The sequence below is a fragment of the Manihot esculenta genome, chromosome 12 (assembly GCF_001659605.2).
Source record: "Manihot esculenta cultivar AM560-2 chromosome 12, M.esculenta_v8, whole genome shotgun sequence".
Lineage (NCBI taxonomy): Eukaryota > Viridiplantae > Streptophyta > Magnoliopsida > Malpighiales > Euphorbiaceae > Manihot > Manihot esculenta.
Window position 1 is genome coordinate 24,551,049 of NC_035172.2, and position 27,104 is coordinate 24,578,152.

The 27,104-nt window shown below is 38.6% G+C and overlaps 1 protein-coding gene across 1 annotated transcript in view; it reads right to left on the reverse strand.

Annotated features, from left to right (window-relative positions):
- Window positions 1–16,261: 16,261 nt before the first annotated feature.
- Window positions 16,262–27,104, reverse strand: part of LOC110627590 (dolichyl-diphosphooligosaccharide--protein glycosyltransferase 48 kDa subunit) — a 48,254-nt gene continuing 37,411 nt past the window's right edge. Inside the window, exons 12-13 of the mRNA XM_043948754.1 lie at window positions 16,735–16,818; window positions 16,262–16,655 (exon numbers count right to left, since the gene is read on the reverse strand). Coding sequence (XP_043804689.1) covers window positions 16,608–16,655; window positions 16,735–16,818 — 132 coding nt within the window. The 3' untranslated portion in view covers window positions 16,262–16,607. The remainder of the gene's footprint in view (window positions 16,656–16,734; window positions 16,819–27,104) is intronic.

Sequence of the window (27,104 nt, forward strand, 5' to 3'; positions counted from 1 at the left end):
CTGTGCATGCACTATCTCTGTACCATAAAACCCCTTACTAGAGCTTGCTCTAGACGGGTTCAACTCATACTCTGTTAAGCCTGGTTTTTCACATACTGATAAAAACATTCACAGCACATAAATAGACCATGTATATAAAAAGGATTTACAACATGGGTCAAGTACAATACTCTACACTATACAATACTAAACCATTTCTTTACAATATTACATGTCCACACTCTATTACAATATTCTTTACTCTTCCTGTACCCTGCTGACTTCCCTTTGACTCTGATCCTGCAAGACTGGGGTTAAAGGAGAGGGATGAGCTATACTAGCCTAGTGAGTAGAACAGATAAAACATGTGAATAAACATGCTCACATAGAATGCATCACATCACAAGTAAATTACCCATCTCAGACGGACAGATTCAAAATTCCCTCTGTTCTATGCCCGGCCCACGAAGGAGCTACTCAGGACTTCTCTATGCACCCTATGGTGCTCTGTGCCCGGCCCTCTCAGGGCTCCTCAGGACTTTACTCGGAGGGCTAGTGAATCCAAAACTATGTCCGATCCGTACAAGCATAGAATAATGCAATGTGTCACATTAGTGTATTCTAGTGCACTCAACCTATTACATATCATGATGCATGGAACATGCTAAAAGCATTTAATTTCTCAATTTAAAACATGAAGTTTAGTTCCACTCACCTTTGGCTGACTCTAAGCTAACTCTGAATACTCTGAAGTAGTGCTCACTGCTGCTCTCTTCGGTTCCTCTGGTCCGTTCCTACACAGGTGGACTCAAATGAGGGACCAAACTAACTCAAGAACAACTCTAGAATACTCCTCAAAACCCCCCTAAAACATCCTAAAAGAATCAAGAAAAACATGCAAAAGAAGGCTGGACAGGGCACTTTCGGCGGTAGGTTCGGCGGCCGAAAGTCCCTTCCAGAGCCGAACCTCAAGCACTTTCGGCGGCACTTCGGCTGCCGAAAGTCCTCTCCAGAGACGAAAGTCCCTAACCTTCGGCGGCCGAAACCCTCCTCCAGAGCCGAAAGTCCAAACTTTCGGGGGCAAGTTTGGGCAAGCTTAGGCAGCCGAAACCACCTCCTTAGCATGTTCGGCGGCCGAACCTTCTTTCGGCGGCCGAAACTGGATTCTCCAGTAAGGCAGAAACTTGTTCTGCTTCATGCAAACATACCCAAACGCCACACAAACATGCAAACCAGAATTCCACAACCTGTATATACACAAGTATAGGCACAAAGGGGTCCAAAACTACCTTAAAACCCCAACAAACAACACAACTAAACACATAAGCATGCTTTGACCACAAATCAACCAAAAACTCAACTTACCCTACACATGCATCTCTACCCAAAAACTTCATCAAACCTTCATAAAACATGAAAAGAAGTTCAGGATCTTCACTTACCTCTTACAAACAAGAAGATAAATGATCCCAACGTGGAGATATGGAGAAACTCTCCCTCAAAGTCTCCAACTTCAAAACTTTTGGTTGATTTGCTCAAAAGCTTCAAAACAACATAAAACCCATCAAAACTTTGCAAGATTTGAAGAAAACATGAAAATCACCCAAGGAAGATCATGATCTCACCTCTGTCTGTGAATGGAAAGAAAATCTTATCCATTCACAGACCTAGGGCCTTTTATAGGTGGCTGGCCAGACCACCTTCGGCGGCCTAACGTGATCCCGAATGCCATGCATGTTCGGCGGCCGAACTTCACCTTCGGAGGCCGAACCTGTGCATTTCTTCCTTGGCTCTTTTCTTTCAAAAACTCATTTCCTTTTGTACTTAAAACATTCAAACTTACTAAAATCCTTTACAAAACCATAACTCTTACCCTTCTAGAGGATTCCGACATCCGAGATTCCACCGGAAAGTAGAATTCCGATGCCGGACTCTAGCCGGGTATTACAATCTCCCCCCTTCAGAACATTCGTTCCTGAATGTTCCACAAACAATGAAACACATAAAAAGGAGGAAAATAACCTTAAAACAGATATGGATATTGCTGGAGCATAGACTCCCGTGTCTCCCAGGTGCACTCTTCTAGATTGTGGTGGTTCCAAAGGACTTTCACCATTGGAATTTCCTTGTTCCTTAGCTGTCTGATTTGTGTGTCAAGGATCCGCACTGGCTGCTCTATATAGGTGAGATCTCCAAGGATCTCTACTTCAGGCTCACTAAGAACCTTACTCGGATCTGACACGAACTTTTGGAGCATAGAAACATGGAAAACCGGGTGAATTCTCTCCATAGAAGCAGGTAAATCCAGCTTGTACGACACACTCCCGATCTTCTGCAAGATCTCAAAGGGTCCAATGTATCGTGGGGCTAGCTTACCCTTTTTCCCAAAGCGAACCACTCCTTTCATTGGAGACACCTTCAGCAACACCATATCACCTTCCTGAAACTCTATCTGCTTCCTGCGGATATCTGCATAGCTTTTCTGTCTGCTCTGAGCAGTCTTGATCCTCTCTCTGATATGGGCACCACTCTGCTGGTGATCTCAACTAACTCCGGCCCTGCAAGAGCCGCCTCTCCTACTTCTTCCCAGCAAACAGGTGATCTGCACTTCCTTCCATACAAAGCTTCATAAGGGGCCATCCCTATGCTAGCATGATGGCTGTTGTTATAGGCAAACTCCACTAAAGGTAGATGCTGCCTCCAAGAACCGTCAAAGTCTAACACACACATTCTGAGCATATCTTTTATGGTCTGGATGGTCCTCTCTGACTGTCCATCGGTCTGTGGATGGAAAGCAGTGCTGAAATCCAACCTTGTGCCCATCGCACTCTGCAGACTCTGCCAAGATCTGGAGGTAAACTGCGGTCCTCTGTCTGGCACTATAGACACTGGGACTCCATGTAACCTTACTATCTCCTCCAAATAAACCTGTGCTAACTTGTCCACCGAGTAGTTGCTCCTAACAGGGATGAAATGAGCAGATTTTGTGAGTCTGTCCACAATCACCCATATGGAGTCTAATCTGTTGGACGCTACCGGTAAGCCCACTACAAAATCCATAGCTATGTTCTCCCATTTCCATTCTGGAATCGGCAGTGGGTTAAGCATTCCAACCAGCTTCTGATGTTCTAGTTTCACCCTCTGGCAAACCTCACAGGCGGACACAAACTGTGCCACTTCTCTCTTCATAGCTGGCCACCAATACACTCTTTTCAGATCCTGATACATCTTAGTGGCTTCAGGGTGAACACTGTACCTTGCATTATGAGCTTCTCTCATAATGTCTCCTTTCAGATTAATGTCATCTGGTACACATAGTCGATTCCCATAGCGAAGGATCCCTTGGTTGTCAAATCTGAACTTTGCACTGTTGCCTGACTGAACAGTCTTGGCAATTTTCACTAACTCAGGGTCCTCATGCTGTTTCTGCGCCACCTGCTCCAGAAACACAGGTGTCACTCTCATCTGTGCTATCAACGCACCCGTACCAGACAACTCTAGCTGTAGCCCTTCGTCGATGAGTTTATGATACGGATCCAATAGGACAAATTTCTAACAATGGTGTGGAGCAAACTTATATCATTCCAATGGATCCAAGAGTAGTTCAAAATCATATTCATATAATCCATATATATTTGGGGCGTGCTTTAATTCATATGGGACAGATTTGGTGCAACACTTGCAATCATAGGTTGAGGGAGCCTAATCAAACCTATGGGCTAAAACTACATAAAGGAAAGCCTAAAGTGAAGATCAAGTAAGGCTTTTGTGAAGATTGAACTTTGTTATGATGGGCTTGCTAGTTTTATTATTTAAACACTTGTTTTATTTTAGTTTTGTTTGGGCTTGTATTTTGGCCATATTTTATCTTTTAAGTTTTAGAGTGTTGGGCCATGTTGTGGGCTTATGTTTTAATACTTATGTGTTATTTTAGTATGAGATTGGGCTTGGGCCTTATGTGTTTAAGTCAGGCCCAAGAAGAGTGTCTTAGGGTTTTAATTGTTCTTCTCCTTACTATATAAGGATAAGAAACAATTGTAAGAGACAGCTTTGAAATCAAATTATCAGAATTATTTTCATGCCTTTGGCGTGTATTGCTTTGAGTGAGAGTGAGGATTTGCTTTCATCAATTGCACCAGGAATCTCGATTAACTTATCAACTATTTGTTGTGGCGTTTGTCAGATTCTCATCTAAATCCTTCAATCATTGGTGTTTCAGCTTCTCTAAGTGTGGGGTGCCATAGGAGGTGGGTTTATCAGATCTTTGGATTCCATATCTACTTGTGCGTGTGGGTTTGAGGCTTGTGCCATAGGGTTCCGCGTCAGTTGGTATCAGAGCCAAAGTGAGGTAAATTCTTATTTATCTCAGGATCTAGAGTTTTTTTTCTGGGTTTTCCTTTTCTTCGTTATTGATTTCTGTGAGTTTCCTTTCCTTCGTTATTGAGTTTTCCTTTTTTTCTGAGTTTTTTTTTCTGAGTTTTCCTTTTCTTCGTGCATCACAAAAAAAAAAAATCGCAATACAAAAAAAAAAAAAAAAAAAACGAAAAAAAAAAAATTCCCTTTGGCTTATCTTGTTCTGGCAGAAATTGTGATTGTATCTATATTTCCGTACCTATCTCAATTGATTGCTGTAGTTTGTGGGAATCAATTTGGAAATTTGAAATTTGAATTGGGTTGAATCCAGATTAGAGACAAAAGAAATCTGCCTATTGAATTTTATTTGATTTTTTTTCTGTCTCTATTTGTGGGTCTTGATACTTGCCTTTTTGGGTAGATTTTAATAGATCCATATTTAATTTACTTTGAAGTGAATTAAATTCAAAATTTTCCAGATTCGTTTTTATTTGAATTCTAAGTTTCCTTTTTGGTTTAAGCTTGTTTTTATTTCCTTGACATTGCTGGAGTATTATTTGCTTGTGTCTATACTCTAGGTGATATTTTCAAGTAGCACACCACCTAGTTCTGGTGTTACTTTCCAAATTGTCAGTGTCTTCTTTCTATTTTTTGTGCGCTTCCTTCTTTCCTTAGGTTTTTTTCTTTGTTTCATTAAACGCACCTTGTGGTTAGTTTGTTGACCTTAGTTTCTGAAGTGCAATTGAAGAATCAGCAAAAGAGTGGTAAGTGTGCAAACACTTGAGTTCTTTCTTTTCTAACACAATATTTGCTAGTTCTCTTTGTTCTTTGTTGATAAAAGGTAGGATGAGTAAAGATCAAAATGTCTCACCAGCGTCCACTTCTACAAGAATACCTCAAAGAACTCATAATTGCAATAATGACTGTGATGATTCGGATGTGTTTGTTAATAATGTGTTGCTTGCTGCACATTGTGAGATGCTTGTTGCTAGGCGTGCTCTGAATATGCAGGTTAAGGAAGAAAGCCTGAAACAACGGGAAAACATATTTCACACTAGGTGTTTGGTTAATGGAAAAGTGTGTACTGTCATTATTGATGGAGGTAGTTGTGCAAATGTGGCTAGTGTGTATATGGTGGAGAAATTGGGCTTGGCTTCTATTAAACACCCTAAGCCATACAGATTGCAATGGTTGAACGATTGTGGTGAGGTCAGAGTTACACGCCAGGTGGTTATACCATTTTCTATTGGTAGGTATAAGGATGAGATCTTGTGCGATGTGGTACCTATGCAGGCAAGCCATATATTGTTGGGTAGGCCGTGGCAATATGATAGAAAGGTGCAACATGATGGGCTCAATAACAAGTACTCCTTCACTCATGAAGGACAGAAGCTTATACTCGCTCCTTTATCACCTCAAGAGGTATATGCCGATCACATAAAAATGCTGGAGAGGGAGAGGGAGGCTTCGGCCTTGGCTACAAAGGTGAGTGAGAGCTTGAGTTCTGTGGAAAAAATGAGAGAAAAGAGTGAGTTTGAGGGTAACGAGGCTGGAAAAGAATCAAGACTAGTTCAAGGAGGGAAGATGGAGAAAGAAAAGGAGAAAGAAGAGGCTAAAGTACCAATGTCAACTTCCATAGAGATTCAAATTGAAGAGGAAGTTGTAATGCATGCATCTAATGTAGTTGTTCTAGAAAATTCCATTAATGAGCTTATAGAAGAGGTTGTGAATGATGGTGGACATGGGGAGCACATGATTGATGAGGTGGAGGAGGTGAATAAGACTGTTTTGGAAGTTGTAGAGGAGAATGGGTCACATCCACATGATATTTCTATGACTAATATTTTTATGTCTAGTTCATTTGTTCTTGATGTGCAGGTTGTTGATGAAAACATCCATGATGAAAGTTTTATACTATTTCCACCTATTCAAAAGGAGGTCTTTGAAGATACATGGGTGCCTAAAGCTTTCCTTCTTGACATAAATATCAGCAAGATTCGAGGACGAATCTTTTCTAAAGAAAGAGGGAATGATACGGATCCAATAGGACAAATTTCTAACAATGGTGTGGAGCAAACTTATATCATTCCAATGGATCCAAGAGTAGTTCAAAATCATATTCATATAATCCATATATATTTGGGGCGTGCTTTAATTCATATGGGACAGATTTGGTGCAACACTTGCAATCATAGGTTGAGGGAGCCTAATCAAACCTATGGGCTAAAACTACATAAAGGAAAGCCTAAAGTGAAGATCAAGTAAGGCTTTTGTGAAGATTGAACTTTGTTATGATGGGCTTGCTAGTTTTATTATTTAAACACTTGTTTTATTTTAGTTTTGTTTGGGCTTGTATTTTGGCCATATTTTATCTTTTAAGTTTTAGAGTGTTGGGCCATGTTGTGGGCTTATGTTTTAATACTTATGTGTTATTTTAGTATGAGATTGGGCTTGGGCCTTATGTGTTTAAGTCAGGCCCAAGAAGAGTGTCTTAGGGTTTTAATTGTTCTTCTCCTTACTATATAAGGATAAGAAACAATTGTAAGAGACAGCTTTGAAATCAAATTATCAGAATTATTTTCATGCCTTTGGCGTGTATTGCTTTGAGTGAGAGTGAGGATTTGCTTTCATCAATTGCACCAGGAATCTCGATTAACTTATCAACTATTTGTTGTGGCGTTTGTCAGATTCTCATCTAAATCCTTCAATCATTGGTGTTTCAGCTTCTCTAAGTGTGGGGTGCCATAGGAGGTGGGTTTATCAGATCTTTGGATTCCATATCTACTTGTGCGTGTGGGTTTGAGGCTTGTGCCATAGGGTTCCGCGTCAGTTTATAAAACTCCATCACCACTAGTCTTCGCTCTGCTGCTATATGGGACAAACTGCTAAGTGATTTCCGGCTTAGGGCGTTTGCCACAATATTCGCCTTACCCGGATGATATTGGATCCTGCAATCATAGTCACTGAGCAGTTCTACCCACCTTCTCTGCCTCAGATTCAGCTCTTTTCTGACTCAAGATGTACTGTAAACTTTTGTGATCTGTGAAGATCTCGCATTTAACCCCATAAAGGTAATGCCTCCACATCTTGAGTGCAAAGATAACTGCTGCTATCTCTAGGTCATGGGTGGGGTAATTTAACTCGTGCTTCTTTAGCTGTCTAGAAGCATAAGCAATCACCCTGTCATTCTGCATCAAAACACAACCCAGTCCCACTCTGGACGCATCACAGAACACTGTGAAGTCCTCATTACTGACAGGCAGAGCTAACACTGGTGCTGATGTTAATCTTCTCTTTAGCTCCTCAAAGCTCTCTTCACATTGGTCCGACCACACGAACCTCTAATTCTTCTAAGTCAGTTTGGTCATAGGAGCAGCTATCTTTGAGAAGTCCTGAACGAACCTCCTATAGTAACCTGCCAAACCCAAAAAGCTTTTAATCTCAGTCACTGATGTGGGTCTAGGCCAGTTAGCTACAGCTTCTATCTTCTTGGGGTCTACCTCAATACCTTCTGCTGATACAACATGCCCCAAGAATGAAATGCTCCTCAACCAAAACTCACTCTTAGAGAACTTGGCATATAAACCATGCTCTCTCAGAGTCTGCAGAACTGTCCTCAGATGCTGGGCATGCTCCTCTGCATCTCTGGAGTACACTAAGATATCATCGATGAAGACAATAACAAAGTGATCCAGATACTCACTGAAAACTCTGTTCATGAGATCCATGAATGCTGCAGGGGCGTTAGTTAACCCGAACGACATTACTAAGAACTCATAATGCCCATATCTGGTCCTAAAAGCTGTCTTTGGCACATCTGCTTCTCTGACTCTCAACTGATGATACCCGGACCTCAGATCTATTTTAGAGAAACAACCTACTCTAGCTAGCTGGTCAAATAGATCGTCGATCCTAGGCAGGGGATACTTATTCTTGGTAGTGACCTTGTTCAACTGCCTATAGTCGATACAAAGTCTGAGGGATCCATCCTTCTTTCTGACAAATAGCACTGGAGCACCCCAAGGTGAGGTACTATGGCGGATGAAACCCTTATCTACCAAGTCCTGCAACTACTCTTTTAGCTCTTTTAACTCTGCTGGCGCCATCCTATAGGGAGGAATAGAGATAGGTCTGGTACCAGGCAGCAATTCTATTGCAAACTCTATCTCCCTATTAGGTGGTAGTCCTGGAAGCTCATCTGGGAAGACGTCTGGAAAGTCTCGAACTACTGGAACTGAGGCTGGTTCCCTAACCTGTCTATCTAGCTCTCTCACATGAGCTAGAAACCCCTGACAACCCCTCCTAAGCAAACGACGAGCCTGAAGGGCTGAGATCAAACCTCTCGGTGTCCCCCTCCTGTCTCCTCTGAAGACACACTCTGACCCATCCTGGTCTCTGAGACTAACTACCTTGTCTTTGCAGTCTAAGGTAGCACCATATGTAGATAGCCAATCCATCCCTAGAATGGCATCAAAATCCGTCAAATCTAGAACCACTAGGTCAGCTGGAAGGCATCTACCCTCTATGAACACTGGACTGAAGCGACAGACTGACACTGCCATTGATGGGTCACATTTGGGTCCATTGACCCAGAGAGGACACTCTAACGCAGAAATCATCAGACCCAATCTCTCCACGGCTCTCGAAGCAATAAAAGAGTGAGAAGCACCGGGGTCCATCAAAGCATACACATTAGAACACCCAATGATGAGATTACCTGACACCACTGTGTTCGACGTGTTTGCCTCCTCTTATGTCACAGTGAAGATCCGTGCTGGGGCTACTGGTCCTTCACCTCGGGAACCTGCTGCTGAAGAAGAGGCTGACCCTCTCCCTCTGCCACTATTATGAGGCATGACTGGAGCTGCTGGCTGTGCTACACTGCCTGAGCTCATCTGCTGGGATGGTGCCATAAAGGTCGCCTGAGGACATTTCCGTGAAAAATGTCCCTCCTGTCCACACTTATAACAGGCTGAAGATCCCAACTGACAAACTCCTCTGTGCGGTCTCCCACATCTCATGCAGACTGTACTACCTGTGCCAGAGCTTGAGCCACTACCCATTCCCAGACTAGACTTGATCTTGTTCCAGAACTTGCCCTTCCTCGCTTTAAACTTTTCTCCTTTCTTGCTGCCAGAAGCTGCTGCACTGGGGGTCTTAGAACCCAAAGACTGTGCCACTTGCTGTTTCACTGTTCCCTGAATAATGGCACTCGCCTCCATTTTCCTGACGGCATCCACTATAGAGTGGAAACTCTCTTTCTCTGCTGGAAGAATCAAGGAGAAATACCTGGGATGAAGTCTCATAGTATATCTCCTTGCCTTCTTCTGGTCAATGTCATAAGCCTGACCCACATACTGAAGCAGATCCAGGAACTTATCTGTGTATTCATCTACACTCATCTCCTCGGTCTGCCTCAACTGCTCAAATTCTATAACTTTCATCTCCCTGGAACTGTCAGGAAAAGCCCACCCTGCAAACTCATTGGCGAACTCTCCCCATGACATACTGTCCAACCTGGGGTCCACATAATTCTTGAACCACTCTCGAGCCTTCTTACATTTCAATGTGAACCCTGCCATCTCAATGGCTCTGCTATCATCAGCTCCTAACTCATCGATTATCATCTTAACCGTTCTGAGGTACTCAAATGGATCATCTCCCGGATTGAATTTAGGAGCATCCAACTTCAGGTACTCTGTCATTTTCACTTTGCTTCCCTCAGCTGAGCTAGGTTGCGGTGCTTGGACAACTGGGGCTACTGGTTCTGGTTCTGGTGGTGCAGAAGGTGCTGAGCTTAACTCTGGGTATGCTGAACTGGGATGGAAAGGTGTGGGTGGATACATGGGATATGGTGGGTAAAAAGGAGTATAAGGCATGTAAGGCATGTAGGTAGGATATGGGAAAAACTAGAGTAATCCGACGTACCCCCTATCAGATACCCTGGGCCCTGTGGAAAGGGTGGATAATGGGGTGGATAACCAAATCCCGAGGCCTGAGCGCCTCCCTGAGATTCTTCCATACCCTCTTCCGACCTGCCTATACCCATGCTTTCCTCTCCTTGCTGATCCACATCCATAGCCTCCCTCACTTCCTCTGAGCTCCCTCCTCTATCCGCTCCTCTTCTGCTCTCGTCAATAGACCTTCTAGGGTCCCTTGACGTATCCTCCCTGCTAGACCTCTGAGACCTTGCCCTTGGCAACGCAGGAGGACAAGCATCTGAACCCTCATTCACTGGTGGGACTTCAGTCAATTGTGCAGATCGACGAGTTCCTCTCATCTTAACTTTCTGGAAAACAACATAACAGCACACATCAGCATATAAACCTCACATAACAACAATGCACATGCCTAACTCATGGCATTACACCTCAGCAAATAGACAGGACTCAACATCCTATCCTAGTGGACATGCTTTCCTATTGTGCTTGACCTACTATACCTCTATGAGCCCGACACTCTCTATCTAGGTCCGACCATATGAACCTAGGGCTCTGATACCAATCTGTAACGACCCGGAATCCGGACTGCTACCGGCGCTAGGATCCAGGTCGACTTAAGATCGCCAGGACCCGTAGCAAGCCTGCTATACTGTCTGTGTACCTGTAAAATCCCATACATGATCAAAATTTTCTGTACAAACATAAAACTGATGCTCTGAACCAAGGCTCAACTTGTGCATGCACTATCTCTGTACTATAAAACCCCTTACTAGAGCTTGCTCTAGACGGGTTCAACTCATACTCTGTTAAGCCTGGTTTTTCACATACTGATAAAAACATTCACAGCACATAAATAGACCATGTATATAAAAAGGATTTACAACATGGGTCAAGCACAATACTCTACACTATACAATACTAAACCATTTCTTTACAATATTACATGTCCACACTCTATTACAATATTCTTTACTCTTCCTGTACCCTGCTGACTTCCCTTTGACTCTGATCCTGCAAGACTGGGGTTAAAGGAGAGGGATGAGCTATACTAGCCTAGTGAGTAGAACAGATAAAACATGTGAATAAACATGCTCACATGGAATGCATCACATCACAAGTAAATCACCCATCTCAGACGGACAGATTCAAAATTCCCTCCATTCTATGCCCGGCCCGCGAAGGAGCTACTCAGGACTTCTCTATGCACCCTATGGTGCTCTGTGCCCGGCCCTCTCAGGGCTCCTCAGGACTTTACTCGAAGGGTTAGTGAATCCAAAACTATGTCCAATCCGTACAAGCATAGAATAATGTAATGCGTCACATTAGTGTATTCTAGTGCACTCAACCTATTACATATCATGATGCATGGAACATGCTAAAAGCATTTAATTTCTCAATTTAAAAAATGAAGTTTAGTTCCACTCACCTCTGGCTGACTCTGAGCTAACTCTGAATACTCTGAAGCAGTGCTCACTGCTGCTCTCTTCGGTTCCTCTGGTCCGTTCCTACACAGGTGGACTCAAATGAGGGACCAAACTAACTCAAGAACAACTCTAAAATACTCCTCAAAACCCCCCTAAAACATCCTAAAAGAATCAAGAAAAACATGTAAAAGAAGGCTGGACAAGGCACTTTCGGCGGCCGAAAGTCCCTTCCAGAGCCGAACCTCAAGCACTTTCGGCGGCACTTCGGCTGCCGAAAGTCCTCTCCAGAGACGAAAGTCCCTAACCTTCGGCGGCACCTTCGGTGGCCAAAACCCTCCTCCAGAGCCGAAAGTCCAAACTTTCGAGGGCAAGCTTGGGCAAGCTTAGGCAGCCGAAACCACCTCCTTAGCATGTTCGGCGGCCGAACCTTCTTTCGGCAGCCGAACCTTCTTTCGGCGGCCGAAACTGGATTCTCTAGTAAGGCAGAAACTTGTTCTGCTTCATGCAAACATACCCAAACGCCACACAAACATGCAAACCACAATTCCACAACCTGCATATACACAAGTATAGGCACAAAGGGGTCCAAAACTACCTTAAAACCCCAACAAACAACACAACTAAACACATAAGCATGCTTTGACCACAAATCAACCAAAAACTCAACTTACCCTACACATGCATCTCTACCCAAAAACTTCATCAAACCTTCATAAAACATGAAAAGAAGTTCAGGATCTTCACTTACCTCTTACAAACAAGAAGATAAACGATCCCAACGTGGAGATATGGAGAAACTCTCCCTCAAAGTCTCCAACTTCAAAACTTTTGGTTGATTTGCTCAAAAGCTTCAAAACAACATAAAACCCATCAAAACTTTGCAAGATTTGAAGAAAACATGAAAATCACCCAAGGAAGATCATGGTCTCACCTCTGTCTGTGAATGGAAAGAAAATCTTATCCATTCACTGACCTAGGGCCTTTTATAGGTGGCTGGCCAGACCACCTTCGGCGGCCTAACGTGATCCCGAATGCCATGCATGTTCGGCGGCCGAACTTCACCTTCGGCGGCCGAACCTGTGCATTTCTTCCTTGGCTCTTTTCTTTCAAAAACTCATTTCCTTTTGTACTTAAAACATTCAAACTTACTAAAATCCTTTACAAAACCATAACTCTTACCCTTCTAGCGGATTTCGACATCCGAGATTCCACCGGAAAGTAGAATTCCGATACCGAACTCTAGCCGGGTATTACACCTCCCTTCCCTTGGGAGTCATGAATGATGCCTCCTCCCAAACTTTAAGCAACTTTGTATTGCTCAAGAGTAGCCTGCAACTTTTTGATGTATTGAAACATTTGCTCATTATTTAAATTGTTGAGATCTGCTTTGTTGACCATAAAGGATGTGTTTTGTCCACTGTCAGGAGCGGAAAAATGATAGCGCCCTCATTGGTAATAACTTTAGCAGCAGCTCATGAATTGCCGGCCATTTTGAGAGAAAGAAAAAAAAAGATTTCATTTTAAGAGAAAATGGATAAGAGACCGGTTTTAATCCACATGAACAAAGAGAATTCAATGAATCTTCCCAGAAGCGGAACCAAATAATGTGGCTGAAATGAAAATGATTCGCGGTTAGTTACTCTGCAAGAAAGAGAATGTGAGATGGATGACGCCTATGGCAACCACTCTGACACTCAAGTCAGTAAACTGAAAAAAAGAGCGAATGTAAATAATTATTTAGAACTCAATAATAGTTATGTAAGAATGTATACGTTTGTCTCTATAATCATTAGTTTTTATACTGTAAGCAGATGAAGTTAATTATAGTATTTTTTTAAAATCCGGCTGGTGCCGACTAATTGATAAGAGATCCTATTGGCTAATTAGTTAGGAATCTCGTAATTATAAGTGTAATGGAGATCGGCTGGATTGTGCTTACTAACGATAACTTTATGTGAATACTCGACCTCTTTAGGGGTGTGAGTTTTGATGAAAAATCAGATTTTACAGTGTCCGAGCCTTTTTACTTGTAGTACCGCGTATCGATTTATTAAATTTTTGTTACGTGACTCTGTTTATGATGACAACTTATAATTTATTTTAGGCGATTGTTTTGTTACATTACAAATTATAAGTTTTCTATATATATATATATATATATATATATAAACAATGAATTTAATTTTTTTTAATTTATAATTAATACAAATAAATTTATATTATTTTTTAAGATTTTAAAAATACTTAATGATCAAATTAAAATGAAAATAAATATGATAAAATTAAGAAATGTGTAAAAATTAGAAAAATAAAATATTATACAGAAAGAGCTAATATGAGAAGGTTTCTCATTGGCATATATATGTGTGTATATATATATATATATATATATATATATATATATATATATAGTTGACCACTCTAAAATTACTGATAAAATTAAAAATGCAATCCCATTTCAAAAAAAAAAAATTAAAATTGCAATGAGCACTAAATACTTTAAATATTTTTAAAAATATTTTAATAAGTTAATATAATTAGATTTTTATTATTTAATTTCTTAAAATTTTATTAGTATCTCTGAATATAATTCTCACACCACTATATTACCAATTTATTAATATTTACTAATATTATTATGTTGTATCAACTTCATAAATATGTTAGATTCATGCGTCAAATATCACATCCATACCAAACTTGTAGACCCAATGCGTCGGCGTTGCAACACCTAAATCAATTAAAAGCTATCATGTTTTCCACGCAAAATCGACAAGACTTGCAATAAGTCCACGTCAGCATGTGTAGCACACACCTTTGGTTAGACTTCTAACAAACCCTCCTTACAAGCAGTTCCTTTATTTAGGACCGAAAAATTCTTAAAGGCATTTAAATATTTATATATAATTAATAAATTAATTAAAATTTAGTAAATTTTATATGTAAATTTAAATTAATAACATATTATTAATTGTGTTAAACTATAGCTCATATTTTTAGTAAAAATATTTCTTATTAATTAGGGTTGAATATTTATATTTCGATATATAAACTTGTAATCTTTCTTATTTAAAATTTATAGTCATAAATAACTTAATTAGGTGTATGTAAAACTTTTCTTTTTAAGAAATTAATAACCAATTGTAGGCTCAAGCTGCAAAGCGACAAAGAGAATACGTCATAATCTCTATCACATGCCTCGGCTTTATTCCCTTCATTGAAGGGATGTTTCATGGTACAATGTCGGCTTCATCCCTCTTCTGCAATTAGATGCTCCTTTGTTGTATAATGTAAAGAGTAAGGCAATGATAAATTTAACGAGCATCAAATTAAATACTTGTATATAGATTCATGAATTTATTAATACATATTTTTAATTTATTTACATTTAAATTTCAATATATTTATTTAATATAATATTTATTAAATTCATTTGCATATGAGGTTAAACTTACATTAGATTAGCCCAATTATAAATCTCCCCGATTTCAAATATGGTACTTATCAAACTCATTCTCATATGAGTTTGGCTCCCCATGTGATTCTACTATTTTACAATGTCTATTACAATTAAAAAGTCCAAATTAATTTTGTTGTTAGTGCTCTGGGAAAAAACTAATTGCCTTTTATCTTATCTTCTAAGTTAGTACCCATCCACAAACTCCCACATTTAACAAATCAAATAAATCCATTTTGGAGCTTTACATTTTTTTGTCAGTTTTAAATAAATCCACCCATCATCCAAAAGCTCTTTCAGATTATTCCTCTTCTCAATCACGCTGATGAAAAGCTCCAAAAACCATGCTTGACTTGTGTTGCTGATCGAGATCCCCATTGAAATTCCTTGCTTTCAATATTTGAAATTTCAGTATTGCAAGTTGTGAAAATGGGTTTTCTGATTTGGTGCTGTTTAAAATATTTGATATTTTAGAGTTCTTTCGTTAAGATCTGAAAAAGAAAAATAATAATAATTTGAAATGTGTGATTGAAAAATATGGTTTCAAGTTTTATTTCCTTTTTATTTTTAAATTTTTCGGCAACCAAGCATATGATTAAGCATTCTTTTCAAGTTTACATGTAGAATCTGTTTCCTCAAAATTTGAAAGGACTTATGTAGGACTACTATTTCAAGGCAATTTTTGTTATGTTTTTATAATTTTGATGCTATTATTTTATCAGAAAAAATAAAAGGAGCACTGATTAAATTTGCATCTTTAATGCTTTTCTTGTGGAAAAGCACAATACAGGCAACGGTATTTGGATATAAACATGGTGTTCCTTTAAAGCTTCTGCGGAAGATGGAATATCAACAACACAAGAAACACAAATTTATAATTTTATATACAATAACGTTGAGAAATTCAATAGTAGGAACTATGTTGAGACGGGAAGAGGGTCAACAACAGAGACAGCGAGATGTGGAAAAAGAGGTTAATTTTGGGTTTTAAAACTTTATTTCCTTTGATCTCTTGTTAACGTAAAAATGAGCTAAATAAATAGGACCAAATTGTAAATGGTGAGAAAATATAGGGAGCTTTTTTTAAAAAAAATACAAGGAAAAACTGGTTAATAACCGGCAATACCAGAAACTAAATCATACTTACAAATTTCCGAAAAATTTAGAAGATATAATCTTGTCACAGCAATCCACTGATTGGACCCGACCTCAAATAGACCCTACTAAACTGGAATCCAGCTCTCCTAATACTACTAACCAGCGACAAGGCAGAATGAGAGCTGAAACTGATGCTACATACTTCAGTACATTAATGTTATACCCTAATTCTGTTTCATGTAATAAATTTGTGAAGAAAATTTTGCAAAAGGAGCCCTCAATTTTTTCTCTCCTAAAGGCTTGAAAGAAACATTAATCATCCCAACATAATTCAATCCTCTTAATGGTAGGACTTCACTTACTGTACAAGTAAACAAAACTGAAGACAAAGAAGCCAGCCATCTGCAATCAACAAGACAAAATGATTAGCGCAGGCATAAACAACAGTAAGTGCAGGTTCGGAGAGAGAATGAAAGAGTACCGTAGCAAAAGAAGCTCCATAATAGGGAAAGGCAGTTGTTATAAATCTCTCATATTCATTGTGTCTGAAGGGCCGAACTGGAATCTGCCATCCACAATTTGCACAACCATCAATTAAGAGAGATGCCTTGTGAGGCGTTCAACGTGTTATGAAGTAGGACTATTTGTTGTGCGCATATTAGCAGCTTACAAGAATAGATCAATAACTTTCATAAAAATTGTATGCCAAATTTGTTGACCAATTCATAGATAGGAGGAACATAATTCGGGCTTTTTACAAAATTAGGGGTGGGGGAAAACTTATTTTCCATTTTGGGGTTGGGGAAAACTTATTTCCCATTTTGGTGTTCGCCCGCCACGTGGCGGGCAAAAAGTGAGTCTGGCGCTTCTTTGAGAAGCGCCAGACGCTGGCGCCTCTTTGAGAGGCGCCAGACTCACTCTTGGCGCCTCTCAAAGAGGCGCCAGACTGAGTCTTGGCGCCTCTCAAAGAGGCGCCAGCGTGGCTGGACGCTTCGGGAAGCGAAGCCTGCCGCTTCAGGTCACGCTGGCGCTTCTTTAAGAAGCGCCAGCCTGATCTGGCGCCTCGGGAAGTTTCGCCTGACGCTTCCCGAGGCGCCTTGGGACATATACCTGGCGCCTCTTAAAGAGGCGCCAACCCCCCCTTCCCCAACCCCATAAATACCCCCTCCACCACCCCCTCCATCACGGTTTTGATTTTCAGCTTCCTCTCTCCTTTTACTCTCCTTCGTATTTACCTCCCCTTTGACTCTGATTTCCTTCTCCCCTTTTTCATATTTTTCCTCTGCTTTTACTTATTTATTTTCTGATAATTTATTTTCACACTTTTTTATTATCTTTTTTTTCTGTTTTAATTAATTTATGGCTTATATTTATGTTGTTCCAAAAGTTTTACGAGGTAAATTAGCTAAAAATAGAGTCAAAAAAATGTGGAGAGAAATATATAAATTAAGAATGGATTCTGAAAATAATTTTTTTCAACATGTTTTATGGCTTAATTATTATTTGCAGGAAATAATTTGCTCTGGTTATAATATGCAGAATATAGAAATGATTAATGTTTTGATCGAAACAGTTCCGTTATGTTATTTTAAAATTTTAAATTGTATTTGGTCAAAATCTGAAATTAAAAATTATTCTGATATAGTTAATTATTATTTTCGTATTTATGAAAAATTAGATTATGCACCTTGGATACGTCTGCAACATAGTATTCCTATTTCGCAAAAAGAATTCTGTAAAAGAGAGAATAGGAGATTAAGAGGTACGTATTTATTTAAATTTAATAATTAATGTAATGTATATTTTTAACTTGATATTGACTGACTTATTAATTTCAGGAGGAGGTGAACGTACCAGTTATAAAGCGAATATGTATGATTACTTGGAACAAAGAAGGGGAAGAATATTTAAATCCGCTAAACGTTCAAGCGAAGGTCGCAAATTTGGAAAATGTAAAAATAAATAGAAAAATGAAAATATATGTAATGAGTTAGTAGTTTAAATTTGTATTATCTTTTTTATTTTAAAATGTATATTTTGTTGTGTTATATATATTTAATATTAATATTTTTATTTCAAATTTTTTTGTTACGATTTGGTTTAATACTAACTTAAAAACTGGCTTTATAATGAAAAGTATAAAATATAATTTGAAAGTAATTAATATTAAATAATAAGGTTTAAAATCAAATAATATATATTTAATTTAATTGTAATTAATTATAAATGCATTGAAAAATTATAGTATATTGCACATTACTATATAATTAATGAGAAAAAAAAAATTAATTTTGATAATTAATTAATGATAATTAATTTTTTGATTCATTTTAAAATTTTTACATGAAGTATTATAATCAATATGTCGTTTATTAATGAATTAATTTTTATATCAAGTATTTTAAAATTTTTATATGAAGTATTATAACCAATAAATAAAAAAAATTATAATTTGTAAACATGTCGTTTATTAATTAATTTAGAAGTAAAAACGTAAAAAAAAAAAAAAAAAAAAAAGTTGGCCATGCAAATATGCATGGCCAACGTCCTGCCGTAATGCCAAGAACAGTTTCTGGCGCCACTTTAAGTGGCGCCAAGAACTGTTCATGGCATCACGCCTCTGCCATGAATTCTCTTCATGGCAGAGAATCTCTGCCATGAAGAGACTTCTCTTCATGGCAGAGAATCTCTGCATGATGAGATAGAAGAGTTGTGGCGCCACTTAAAATGGCGCCCAACTTCTCTTCTCTCTTTTCATGGCAGAGATTCTCTGCCATGAAGAGGGGGGCCGATATAAAGCATTCTGGCGCCAGTATAAGTGGCGCTAGAATGCTGTCCCGAGGCGTCTTGACGCCTCGGGACTGATAGCAAGCATGCTGGCGCCACTTAAAGTGGCGCCAGAATGCTGTCCCGAGGCTGGACGCCTCGGGACTGATACACAGCATCCTGGCGCCACTTTAAATGGCGCCAGGATGCTCCCGAGAAACCTGGCGCCACTATAAGTGGCGCCAGGTTTCCATTTATATGCCCTCCTTCATCTCACGTAAGATCAGAAACTCTCCTCACAAACTCTCCTCACATTTACTCTCCTCCATTACTCAAAAACCCTCATTACAATTTTAAAGAATTTATAAAGGTTAGTTATATTTATTTAATACTTTGTATAGTATACTAAAATTATTAGTATGCACTAATTTTTATTACATAATATATTTATTTCAATTGATGTTACTTTTAATTTTGTTTAATTAATACATAAGAACCATTGATTAGGAAAAATTAGACTTATCTTCATATTTAATTTTTTTTTATGGTTGCTGCAATAATTTTAGGTTATTTAATTTTTTTGTATATTATAAAATAAGATTTTAGATCTCTATATGGGAAAGAGAAACATGAAAGTTAAAATATGTCTTAGAATAAAATGTAAAATAAATAATAAAAAAATTAGTTTTTTTAAATTTGTGTTTATTTAGAAATCTGCTGTGGTAAAAAATATTTAATATTATTTCAAAAATAATATTTTTATGATGCGTATATTAAATTTTTTAGAAAATTTAGGATAAAATTATCCTTATTTTTTCAGAAAATTGACCTTAACAACTATGAATAATATATATATATATATTTTAATTATTATTCAAAACAAAATTTAATGGCAGTAAAATTATTAGAATTGTAAGTTAAAAAAAAATTAATTATTATTTCAAAATTTTTAAATTAATCTTGATTTAACTGTTGATATTGTAGTTTGGGGTTCAATTTTCATTGTAAGGCTATAAGATCAAATTATTCAAAACAAACAGGTATGAGTAATTATATTGCACTTAAATATATTGTACTTATTTTTCAATGTTAATTAAATACTTACTTAATCTTTGTTTTGTTTGAAATGCCTATAATAGATTTGACAAAAATGAGTTTTCCGACATATGGAATTGTACACTGGGATGGTAATGTTATTAGAACCGAATTAGGTTACGACTATGTTGGTGGCCAGCACATTTTTTTCCGTATTAATCGAAGGTTGAATTATGAGGATCTTTTTATGAAAATAGTTCGTTCTACAAATTTGTTAGACCACAACGAATTTATATGCAAGATTGAATATAGAAAACCAATTATTAATGATAACGATTACAAATTTGAACTAGTTAAGCTGCTGAACGATGCCGATGTAGAGATGATGTTCGATTACGTCAGTAGTCTAGGGTCTGAAAGCATAGTCTTTTATGTCGATGTCGTTAGAGATATTCATAGAAATGAGAACGATGATTGTGCTGGTCCCTCTTATACTGATCCGAAGACGAGGTCACACTGTATTTTGCATTCGAATATTGATGAGCAAGACGAAATTATAGTCAGTCCAATTAGTCCGTTTTGTACTGAAGACTTAAACTTTAATGCTGTTGATAGTGTTGTTAATGAAGTTGTGGATGAAGTTGATGAATATGTTGATTCAGAGAGATTTTCTGATTCTGACATTAACGAGTACGAAAGTGGTTGGATTGAGGACGACGAATTATTATCAGGTGATGATAATGTTATTGCTCAGTATACTAATCCTATTTTGCCACTAGTTCATCCACCGCCATTTTCAGAAATAGATTTTGAATTAATGCGTGTGGACCCTTATGCAAAGCCACCGACTGATATGTTTTGGAGTCCGAATATGGAGTTTTCTGTTGGGATGATTTTTCCAAACAGAGATGCTGTCATGGCAGCAGCTAAGGAATATCATTTGCGTAGACATCATCAATTTTGTTCTTATGAGACAAAGAGAAAAACATATAGTATTATATGCAAGAATAAAAAACACAACTGTAAATGGCATATGCGTGCTTCAATGAAGGAGGGATCTGAGGTTTGGAAAATTGTATCGTATAATGGGCCGCATACTTGTTCAAATGCAATGGTTGAAAAAGACCATCCTCAATTGGATAATAAATTTTTATGTCAATTTATTATGCCTATGATAGAAGAACAACCACAAATTAAAATAAAAACACTTCAGGCTGAAGTTAGAGATAAAATTGGATATGAACCTTCATATTCAAAAACGTGGAAGGCAAAACAATTTGCAATTAGGAAAATTTTTGGCGGATGGGATGAATCGTATGGAAGGCTTCGTAAGTACATGAATGCAGTGTGCCACTTCAATCCTGGTTCGATCTTCATAATTGAAGATGATCCCCATTACATAAATGATCGTTTGGATCGTACTTCTCGTGTATTTGATCGTATGTTTTGGGCTTATCGTCAATCTATTGAAGGATTCAAGCATTGTCGACCAGTAATTTTTGTTGACGGGACATTCCTATACGGTAAATATAGTGGGTGTATATTGTGTGCAACAGGGCTTGATGGAAATAATCAGATATTTCCATTAGCTTTTGCTATTGTCGAGAGGGAGGATTCAGATAATTGGGGATGGTTCATGTCTTGTTTGAGAGCTTATGTCACAGAACGCGAAGGTTTATGTGTCATTTCTGATCGTCACATTGGAATTAAGAAATCTATGGAACAAGATTGGTGGCAACCACCAAGTGGACACCATCGATACTGCATACGGCACATTTTGAGCAATTACAACACAAAATTCAAGAATGCAACAATGAAAGAATGTTTGCGAAAGGCTGGTAAAACTTCAATCCTGGTTCTAAATTTAAATTTCATTTTTTTATTGTATGCTACGTATTGATATTTAATGATATATTTTTACCGTAACAGCCAATCATAACCAAAAGAGAAAATTCTATGACGCAATGAATAAAATTAAGGAAGTCAATCTCGAGACCTTTGAATGGGCTGTGAAGATACCTTTGGAGAAGTGGACTCGTTCCCACGATGATGGGAAGCGATATGGATCAATGACGACTAACACCATTGAGTCTGTCAATGGAATGTTGAAAGGCTTTCGGGCTTTGCCTATTACAGCAATGGTCGAAAAAATATTTTATCAATGTGCGCATTACTTCGATACAAGAAGGAGTCAATTTCTTCGGCAGCAACAAGATGGTTATCGATTCACCCAGTCAACTGGTGAAATAATACAAAAAAATGCACAGTCAGCAAATGGTCATCGTGTTACGACATTCAATCGTGATGATTTGGTTGTTGAAGTTAGAAGTTCAAAATCTGGCCAAAAACAAGTTGTTAAGCTTATAGAAGGTACCTGTACTTGTGGAAAATTTCAAGAGATGCGTATCCCATGTTCACATGCCATAGCAGCCTGCATGTCGAGGTCTGTGGATTATGAGCAATTCGTTGATAGCTACTACACTCTCGAAAGGTCAATTAAATGTTACGGAGACATGTTCAACCCATTAGGTAATTCAGACTATTGGCCTGCGGATTACGAATTACCACTAATTCCAAACAAGAACCGAATAAGGAAAAAAGGGCGACCGAAGTCATCGAGAATTCAGAATGAAATGGATTGGAGGGGTGCAAAAGTTAGTATTCCTGGAAAAAATCATTGTTCTATATGTGGCCAATCAGGACATAATAAAAAGACATGTACTGTGAACAAACATTTATGATTTTCACATGCCTATTTTATGAAAAGAGCTAAAATTTTTTGAGATTCCTTATTTGTTTCTGATAGTTATCCTGTTGACATTTTATGCATGTTACATCAAGTCAATGTCATCCTCGAAAGATTTACGCGAGTCATCAGCATGCCAACCAAGCAGAGGAAAGAGGAAATATAGTAGTCATAACACTCTAATAGACAAATATATTGATCCAAACAATTGTTTCTGGTATGGTCACAAGCGATGTTTTTCAAATCAACCAATCAATGCTTGTTTGGAACAAGGTTTTGCTAACCATATATTTGTCGGATTTCATTCCAAAAAAATTTCTGATTTTGGAAATGCGACAATCACTCGTCAACATGATTGGGATCGTTTGTGGGAGATTCGATGCGAATTGGAAGCTTATTGTGGCTACCATGACTTGCCTATTCCAAAAGCTACATCGGCAGACATGGCTCGCAACACATGTGAAGAAGTTAAGAAATTCAAGGATCAACTACTTAAGGAAATTAGGGTTATGGAGATGAGGCTAGATAAATATCATGCTGAACGAAGTGAATTTCCAAGTGTATACGACGATAGTCAGTTGTCATGTTCCAACAATTTCAACGTACACAATAATTACCTGTCTGATTATAGTGACGATGATTGTGGTGATTTTACAAAATATTTGCCACATTGTCTACCTAAATGCTGTTAACATTTTGACAATTGTATGTTATTCATTTTCTGAGCAACAGGTTAAAGATGGTTATTAGATGATCAAATTGTGCATACGGTTAATTGCATTGTGAACTCATATTATTCTTTTACTTATGTTATGTTATACTCATGTCTACCAATGAAAATTATTGACATAAGGAATTGACAGTGGTAATAACCCTTTGCAGGAATGGACAGCTCAAATGACAGTAGATTATTTATTAATCCAGGACCACGTGATACTTCATTGCTATATCTGCAAGCATCTCATAGGTCCCAAGCCGTGTGGGATGATCCACAAGGGGCCGGTGTTATCACATGCCGACGATCATCTAGTGTATTACACGGTCATGATATTGATGACAGGCTTATCCCTTATCTCCGTGCTAGTGGATTTTACGGAGCTGTTCGATTAGGGTTCTTCCATTTAGATCACCACCTCGTAACTGCTTTGGTTGAGAGATGGAGACCAGAAACGCATACTTTCATGTTACCCCATGGAGAGTGTACAGTTACACTCCAAGATATGGGACTGATTTCTGGATTGCCTGTTGATGGCAATGTTGTTACTGGGACAACGGGACAGTCATGGCAATTACTATGTGAAGATTTGCTTGGTTTAGTCCCGGATCGTGAAGTTATGAAAGGAAATACTCTTGCACTCACCTGGTTGAGAGATAATTTTGACCAGATTCCAGAGTACGCTGATGATGTTACTATTCAGAGGCATGCTCGCGCTTTCATTCTACGGCTAATAGGTGGATCCCTATTTGTTGATCTGTCTGCTCATAGGGTCAATCTAATGTTTTTGCCACTACTCGCTAATTTCAACACCTGTGGTCAATATAGCTGGGGTGCAGCCTGTCTTGCTTGGCTTTATAAAGAGCTTTGCAGGGCAACATCACCACGAGTGCAGCAAATTGGCGGGCCACTGCATATTTTACAGATTTGGGCATGGGACAGAATAAAAACAATTGCCCCTACCATCTCCCAGATTAATCCCCTTCCAGATACACCGATTGGCAGTCGGTATGTGTTATAAATTCTGTACTATACTATCCAAAACATCTGGTTACTAATTCCAAACTATAAATTGTTTAGGTGGAGTAATGCTAGAACTATTACTGATGTTACAACGCATGTGCTTGTGCAACTTCGGTACCAACTTGATCGCATGGAAGCCGAAGAGGTCAACTCTCTATACCTTTAAATTACATAATAGTAATTAATATCACAATTCTAACCTTTTATATTATCGTATGTACACAGTTTATATGGGAGCCATACTCTGATGTTGTGGTGGACGGTATGCCAGATTATTGTCTACAGGGAAGACAAATATGGAGATCGGTTGTCCCACTGATATGTTTTCATATTGTGGAGTGGCATCAACCTGACAGGGTGCTGAGGCAGTTTGGATTTTCTCAGCCCATTCCACAACAACCCCGTCAAACAGTTGATATGCATTCAATAAAATTAACTTCTTCAACTACGAACTGGATGACTGAGAACCAACATTGGATTTCTCTCTGGGAATCAAGGCACCGACGGATTGTTGCCAGCAATACTCTGACCCAGCCATTACATTATCATTCACAGTACATGGAATGGTACAGAATGATTGCACGTCGGTGGGTGTCTCAAAGGGGTGCATCAATCGGGGCTGTGGTAATGGGCGTGTCTTTGTGATTTATGTATTAATTATATAAATATTTACATTACTTAACTTTAGGGGATAGATATATTAACAAATACATTTTACAGGAGGATGGTCTAGAGAACTGCCGCTTATGGGCGAGTCAAGTTCATCATCCAACAGTAGACAAGATTGGAAATGCGGTCAATTCAATGTTTCATGCACTTCGTTTGTTCGATCGCATTTCCCAAATACCGCCTCCACAGCCGGCGCCACCATCCCAACCGCTTCCACATGATGTAGACGACGACGCACCCTCGTCCTCCAGGAATCCTCCACGACATCCTCGCCACACTACCAGGCCATCAAGGGAGACGGAGATTCCACGCCCTACGCCAAACCCTGGTGTAATGCAGATACCATCACCGGTTGCATTCCATCCATACGGCTCATACACAGAATTGGGCCAATCTTCACAAATGCCCACTTATGGAGACAATTTTCAAAGTCAGTATACAGGATGGACACCGGGGCCTTCTCCTATGCCTTTTCAGTCATTTACTCCAACTCCTCCCAATTACGATCAGACTGGAGGGGAAGGCATGGCTAGCACGTCGTTCGACTTCTTCTCCCCTGCGCAACCACATACTCCATCAGACTCTGTTTTTCCGGCATTCCCTCGACAATCACTGGATGATCCCTCAAGCCGACTTACCTTGATTTCTTCGGATTTTCCTGAGTTATTTTCTTCAACCCCTTATTCAGGGGATTTCGGCTTTCCAACTCAGGATCCAGTTATTGGGGAGAGTTCAAGACCTCGATCTCAACCTCCTGATTTAAATATATCTATGGCTGACGATGATGTTGGAAATTCTCAAGAAGCTGAACAGGAGCCATCATTTGACGGGCGTCGATACAACACAAGACGATCAAATGAGAGGAGACCACGACATTGTGGCACCGGCGGTCATTTACATGGTTATCATTAGAAATATTTGCGAATATTGTGAATTAATTTATGTATAATTAAATTTTAATTGTTAATTAATACTTCTTATTTCTTTAAGTATTATATTATTAGTTTTAATATTTTCTATTTCTTTAAGTATATTATTAGTTTAAGTATATATAAATACCATAATATTAATTTTCTAATTATAATATATTCAAAAAATAATATATATTATTTTTTTAAATATTTTATTATAATATATTTTAAAAATAAGCCACGCTTGGCGCCTCTCAAAGAGGCGCCAAGCATGCCTGGCGCCTCTCAAAGAGGCGCCAGGGGCCGAACTTCACACTGGTGCCTTTTTGAGAGGCGCCAAGAGTGAGTCTGGCGCCTCTCAAAGAGGCGCCAGCGTCTGGCGCTTCTCAAAGAAGCGCCAGACTCACTTTTTGCCCGCCACGTGGCGGGCGAACACCAAAATGGGAAATAAGTTTTCCCCAACCCCAAAATGGAAAATAAGTTTTCCCCCACCCCTAATTTTGTAAAAAGCCCACATAATTCGTGATCAAGTTAATTGAACTCTCCCCCACCCCACCCAAAACACCCCTATTTTTTTTTTTTGGGTACGAGAGGAGAGCACTGCTACTCAAAACCAATGATCTCCATCAAAATTCCACTCCCTACGCATGTTAGTAATATGCCCTACAGTCAATATGTTGATATAATTTGATATTATTCTTCTTATATTTTAAGTATTTAAATGCACTACATAAAGACTGTTATTTATTTTTAGTGTTATTAAACTTCGAGTAGAGATAAAATTCATGAGATTATATTACTGAGCGAAGAAAATTATAATGTAGTAATAATTATGAGATTTCAATTGCATTTAAGTAATGTTTGTAAATGTTCCTGGTATGATTAGACAATGATTAGACCTATTGAGACTGGTACCTATTATACTCTTTTCTTTTAGAAGAAGCAACTAATCTTATAGGTTGAGATATATGAGATATCTAGAATTA